At 40.1% G+C, this 6,432-nt stretch overlaps 1 protein-coding gene across 1 annotated transcript; it reads left to right on the plus strand.

Moving 5' to 3' along the window:
• Positions 1-4,516: 4,516 nt before the first annotated feature.
• On the plus strand, positions 4,517-6,432 carry LOC135735454 (2-oxoglutarate receptor 1-like). Its single transcript, XM_065253879.1, has 2 exons — positions 4,517-4,589; positions 4,946-6,432. Exon 2 carries the CDS (start codon positions 4,954-4,956, stop codon positions 5,938-5,940), a length of 987 nt encoding a protein of 328 aa, XP_065109951.1. The 5' UTR covers positions 4,517-4,589; positions 4,946-4,953; the 3' UTR covers positions 5,941-6,432.

A 6,432-nucleotide genomic window follows, 5' to 3' on the forward strand; every position in this document is an offset into this window, starting at 1 on the left:
GTGCTAGCTAAATTTTGCAATGGAGCTGACATAATGAAGACGAAACCACTGTGCTGACATTGCAAAAATAGCCACAGCAAGTGTAGATTTACCTTTTAAAGTGTTTTATGGAAATACCATGCTATGCTAATTACTAAATTCAATGTATTTTCATGTTCATTATACAGTATATGTAAAAATAGTGTATCAAACATTTCATGACATTTTTCATTTAAAAAAATGCCTCCGTGTTCCATTAAATGGTTTAAAGATGATCTTCATGACTGACAAACGACAGGTATCTGCAGACTTTTTTTAATATATTAAATGTCAATGTTGCATTTCCGTTCTGTTATTGCTTTAATGAGGAACCACTGCAAACGATTTAATCCGCGTGTGCGCTGTTGGAATGACTCAAACTGAATCGCGAACCGACTCAGTTGAACCACATCGCTACTGTCATGGAAAATTTTATCTTCACTAATTTCTACTGTTTATGATTTGAGCATTTATTGTTCTTTAGGAGTTTTATGGTAAAAGCTGCATAAGTAAACAAAGCTACATTTTTTTGTCTTGACCTTAAGTTTAGTTGGCTATGTGATATATAGCGATGGAAAATTAACATCTTACTGTTCAGACTTAATGTTCTGTACAGAGCTAGGACCACACCAAGTGCTGTTGGTCACTCACACTGCCATGAAAGTAGCTGAACGTGCCATTTGGGTGCATGCAACAAAATGCAGAAAGGTCAAAAGTGAACCAACTGTGGAACACACAAACAAAGAAATAGCCACTGATTGGAAAAGAGAAAGATTACATCAGGATCATCGTGAAACTGTTGTGGTTATTGTGCACGGTCATAATGAGGGCAGCTGCACGAGAGCTTATATTTTGTCACGTAATAGCCTTGACCTCATTAAAATAGTAGCTATGGAAGGTCAACCGGTACCATTTTGACGCCATGAAGGTCGGATATTACAAATGGACATTTTAATTTTGGGAAAAGGCGTAGCCAATACTATAGGGAAATTCTATGTATTTCTGTAAAGACCAATGTGATACATGGGACCAGGTGTAAGCTAATACAGCAGAGAGGAAGATGCAGAAAGTTTTGAAGTTAAAAGGTATGGCCCAACAGGAGTAAGTGATGAGGGAAGATTGAAATGAGTGTAAAGATTAAACAACCAAAGGTGGCCGTAGCGGAGTGGCCACTGGGAGAGTCGGGACATTTCCCGGTGAGCCGGTAGTGTTTTAGGGCTGCGAGCGCCGGTCTGATAATAGTTATACATTGCGAGGTATATAGCAACCCCGTCTGGCGGCCTGATGTGCGGCCGCTTCCCGCTGGTCAAAGTGGCCATGTCAGGGTAATAGCATTGTAAGTGGTGGACATTGGGAACAGATTATGGACAAGAAGTAATAATCACTGTAGTTAAAACCAGTCGCAGACTTTTCTTGAAAGCATGAGAGATGAGCTGAGCCAGAAAGCAAATGCATGGTTGGAGGAAGAGAGAAACCAGGAAGTCAAGCAAAGCAAGTTATTCTCAGATGTAAAGGAAATAAAGCTTTTGCATAAGTCTTACTACAGAAAGAGAACATGAATGTAAAAAAAGATAGTTGTGTTAGATGTCACATGAATGAAAGACATCCCAATAAAAATGAGCTGATGTTTCACAGTGCTCACCTGTGAGATGGAGTTTTATGGTATACGCTGCATAAGTTAACAAAGCTACTCTCTTAAAACGAATGTGTTGAAATAATAATAATAGTGTGTTGTTATAAGAAAAAATGACCGCTTTAGAAAATTACTTATTAAGGTTAAAAAAACAGCTTTCTGGACCTACATGCAGGAAACGATGACGAAAAACTGCAATATTTGTCAGCTCTGTCAAGGGTTGCATGCAAAAAATGCTGTCATAAAATACAAATGTAGTCAGAGCTCTGAGAAAATCACTTGAATCTGAGTATCGTTAGCATAACAATGATGTGAAATAATATATTTTCTCACAAAACGGGAACAAAGAAAATAAAAGAGGTCCCACAAGAGACCCCTGAGGGATTCACCCCTTTCAATGTAAGCCTGTGGGACTTTTTATTGTGTGTTTTATTGTCTAGCACGAAGATCACAGAAATATAACAACACATCTTTCACATCATTTATGTTTAGTCATTTAGCAGCTTTTGTCCAAAGCGACTTACAAATGAGGTAAACAATAGAAGCAATTATAGCAACACAAAACCAGCAATACATAAGTGCACTGGAAATAGTCACATTAAGTCTAACACAGTATACAAAGCCATGGGTTGGGTTATTTTTTTTTTAAATGTACAGATAGAGATAAAAAAAGGAAAATAGAGAAAGATAGTAAGTCCTCTATTAGGAATTGAGGTAATGGTGGAAGAGATGGGATTTTAGCCATTTTTGGGTACATAAGGCTGTATAAGCAAGTGAAGGTAAGGGGGTGCTGACCCAGTGGTGGTTTTAAAGACCAGGAGCAGAGCTTTAAATTTGATGCGAGCTGCTATAGGAAGCCAGTGTAACTTGACAAAGAGAGGCGTGATGTTTGTCTCATTGAAGACCACTCTTGCCACTGCGTTCTGAATCATCTGTAGGGGTTTGGTTGTGCAGGCTGGAAGTCCAGCCAGTACATTGCAGTAGTCCAGCCTGAACAGGACAAGAGCTTGGACTAGGACCTGTGTATCGTGCTCATTTAGGAAAGGTTTAATTTGCTGATCATCAATTATCACTCTCAAGCTTCTGGCTGTCCAGGAAGGCATGATGGTCGAGGAACCTAGCTGAATGGAAAGGTTGTGATGAGTCTTTAGTTTAGATGATATGACAATCAGTTTTTTCTTCACAAGGTTAAGCTGGAGATGGTGATTCTTCATCCAGAGTGAGATGTCCCTCATGCATGCTGAGATGCCAGGAGAAACCATTGGATAATCATGGTGGAACGACAAGTGGAGTTGAGTGTCATCCGCATAGCAGTGGTAGGAAAAGCAATGTTTTCGAATGACAGAACCCAGGGATGTCATGTATATCGAAAAGAGTAGTGGTCCAAGCACGGAGCCTTGAGGTACCCCCGTATTGAGACGTTGAAGTTCGTAGACGTCACCTCTCCAGGACACCCTAAATGACCTACCTGAGATGTACGACTTGAACCATAGAAGCACTGTGTCAGAGACACCCATAGCAATGAGGATCGACAGGAGGATGTGGTGATTGACTGTGTCAAAAACAGCAGATAGATCAAGTAAGATCAGCAAAGATTATTTGGAGGCTGCCCTTGCCTGCCTCAGGGCTTCAATGACTGAGAGCAGCACAGTCTTAGTGGAGTGATCGGTTTTGAAACCAGACTGATTGCTATCCAGGAGGTTATTTTATGTGAAGTACACCACGTGTTCAAGAGTCTTTGCAATGAAGGAAAGAAGAGAAACGGGTCTGTAGTTCTCTAGCATAGAAGGATTGAGTGTTGGTTTCTTTAGCCAGCAGCGGGGTTATCCAAGCCTCTTTAAATAATAATATATTGTTACATTTATGTAGCGCCTTTCTGCAGCACTCAAAGCGCTTAACATATGAGCAGGGAAATCTTCTCAACCACCACCAATGTGCAGCATCCACCTAAATGCTGCGAGGAAGATACCAGTGGAAAGAGATGAATTGATAATGTGGGTGAGAGCAGGGATAACCGACGGAGAGATGGCCTGAAGGAGATGGGTGGGTATGGAATCTAGCAGGCAGGTAGTCGAGTTGTTAGAAGCAAAGAATGTCCGCATCAGATAGGAGAGAGAAGGAGGGAAGTGAGCATGCCTCAGAGGTTTGAGCATGCGCAAGAAGCGGCGGCTCGGAGAACTGATTGCTGATAGTCTTCATTTTCTTCACAAAGAAGGAAGCAAAATCATCAGCTGTTAAGTCAGATGAAGGTGGGGGGGCAGGCGGACAAAGAAGAATAGAGGTCTTGAAGAGAGTGTGAGAGTCAGGTAAGCTGTTGATTTTTGAGTATTGGGTTTTAACAGAGGAGACATCAGTGGAGAAGGAGGCAAGAAGAGACTGATAGAGACAGAGGTCAGCAGGATCTTGCGATCTGCGCCACTTCCTCTCTGCAGCCCTAGTCTGGAGCGATGCTCACGGAGAACCTCAGATAGTCAAGAGGCAGATGATGTGGCCCGGGCCGGTCCAGATGTCAGAGGGAATAAACTGTCTGATTTCTGTCAGAGTGGAGCATAGGGTGTCTGTGGCATTATTTGTATCTAACAGAGAGAGTTAGTTGGGATGGCGGAACGTTGGGCCGGAACGTGACCAATGGGGATTGTGTGCAGTGACTGGGGGAGTTCAAGAGTGAGGAGGAAGTGATCAGATTTGTGTAGTGGGGTGAGCTGGGTGTGGTTTGTGGAGGTTAGGTTGCCCCACCTATAGTTCCTTATAAATCTTTTGTCTGTCTTTTCAGATGTATTTACACTTGAATTTAGCCACCACAAAAATGAAAGCAAATAAATAATTTTCCGCAGAAGGAAGTCAAAGCTATGGGTGGGAGGGTGAGATAATTTAAACTCTGCTTGATCATCATAATCTTTTCATCTGCAGAGCCAGAGGTTGGTGGTGAAGTTTGATTGTAAGAAGTTATGTTTAATAAGTTTTAAAAATATGTTTATGTTTACAGAGTAAATGTGATATGGTATTTTTCATGAATATCAAAACATTTAGTAAAACAAAAGTGTATAAAATAATATGATAATGTTAAATTATTTCTCAAAAGATGTCGGGGATAAAATTATTTTAATATGGGCTGAAGACTGCATGCAGGTTAATGATGACTGTCTGAATTGAGAAAGGAATTATTACATGAAATCAGTTATAACTAAAAGCTTTCTCTGTGACTCATGTGACACAGAACCATTTTTGTAATTTCATTTGGATGAAGGTTTAACCCTTTATCTGTATTCTCAATTTCCTTTTCTATTTCTGCAGTGAGAATCATGTCGCAGAACAGTTTGAATGATAACTGCGTCCATGTGGATGATCTCATAAAGCGCTACTATCTGCCAGTCATGTACAGCGTCATCTTTATCATTGGTATGGTGGGGAACATCACAGCTCTGGTGGTGTACGTGTTTAAAGTACGGCCATGGACCAACATCACCATCATCATGGTAAATCTTCTCGTCAGTGACCTTCTACTCATGTCCTCCCTGCCCTTCTTAGTTTACTACTACAACAACAATGACACCTGGACACTGGGACTTGATATGTGTCGCTTCACGCACTTTATCTTTCATTTTAACTTATACGGCAGCATCCTCTTTCTCACCTGTCTGTCCATCTTCCGCTACGTTGGAGTTGTTCGTCCGGCGCAGAAGGAGAAAATGAAGAAGATGCGCTGGGGTATGCTGGCCTGTGTGTTGGTCTGGGTTGTTGTGTTGGCCATGATATCTCCAATGTTTAACAAGTTTGAATTAAAACTTGAGAACAACAAAACCATATGTCCGGACCTCGCCAGCACTAACAAAGACTTCATCTGGCCGTATAGCTGGGTGCTGACTGTAGTGGGATATATATCGCCTCTAATCGTGGTCTGTTTGTGTTACTGGCGTATCATGAGAAAGTTAGGGAAGGGTCCTCATACAAAGAGCAGGGTACGAATAAAGGCAAGAAGAGTTGTTGTGTTGATATTGACCTGCTTTATTGTGTGTTACTTGCCTTATCACGTACTACGAGCTTTGAGAATTTACACAAGAATCATGCCGAAAGTCACCTACATGTTGGATCACGGTGTGCATGCTGTATATGTGATATCAAGACCAATCCCTGTTCTTAACACAGTTTTTAACATGATGCTGTACACATTGTCTGGAGATTCCTTTAAACAGGCGTACATGGAGTTCTTTAGGTGTAAACAGCTCACGGAAAAGAATATCCTCTGTAAGGAGGCTGTGACCAGCAAATCCTCATCCGACTCACAGTAGTGTATGCTGTAAAAACTTTTAAATGTTTTTTAAATCAACATATATTTTTATGTTACTAAGTTACGTATATATGTATTTATATTTAATTATCGGCATAAATATTTCCTTAAATGAGCTGTTGGTAATGAAAAGTCACCCACTAAAGCAAACATCTGAAAGACAGTAAAATGACCAATCATCATTCACTCTTTAATGTACACTATAAAAATAACCTTGGTTTTGCAAGTCAATTCAATCTACTATTTCACTGAAAAAATGACTTCCTTACTTAGTATTTAAGTTTTATTTCAGTACAAATATCTAAAAAATTCTTGACCGTAAAAAATTTGCTAATTTTTCTTACATTTTTCTTAAGCTAAGTGTTAAAGAAAAAAGTTCAAGATTTTTTTCTTACCCCATTGGCATTTATTTTCTTGTTTTATGCACCGTAAAAAATACTTTGCTGCCTTAAAGAGAAAGTCAACTTAATTTTATAAGTTATAACAACTCGTC

This window comes from Paramisgurnus dabryanus, chromosome 4, assembly GCF_030506205.2.
Source record: "Paramisgurnus dabryanus chromosome 4, PD_genome_1.1, whole genome shotgun sequence".
Lineage (NCBI taxonomy): Eukaryota > Metazoa > Chordata > Actinopteri > Cypriniformes > Cobitidae > Paramisgurnus > Paramisgurnus dabryanus.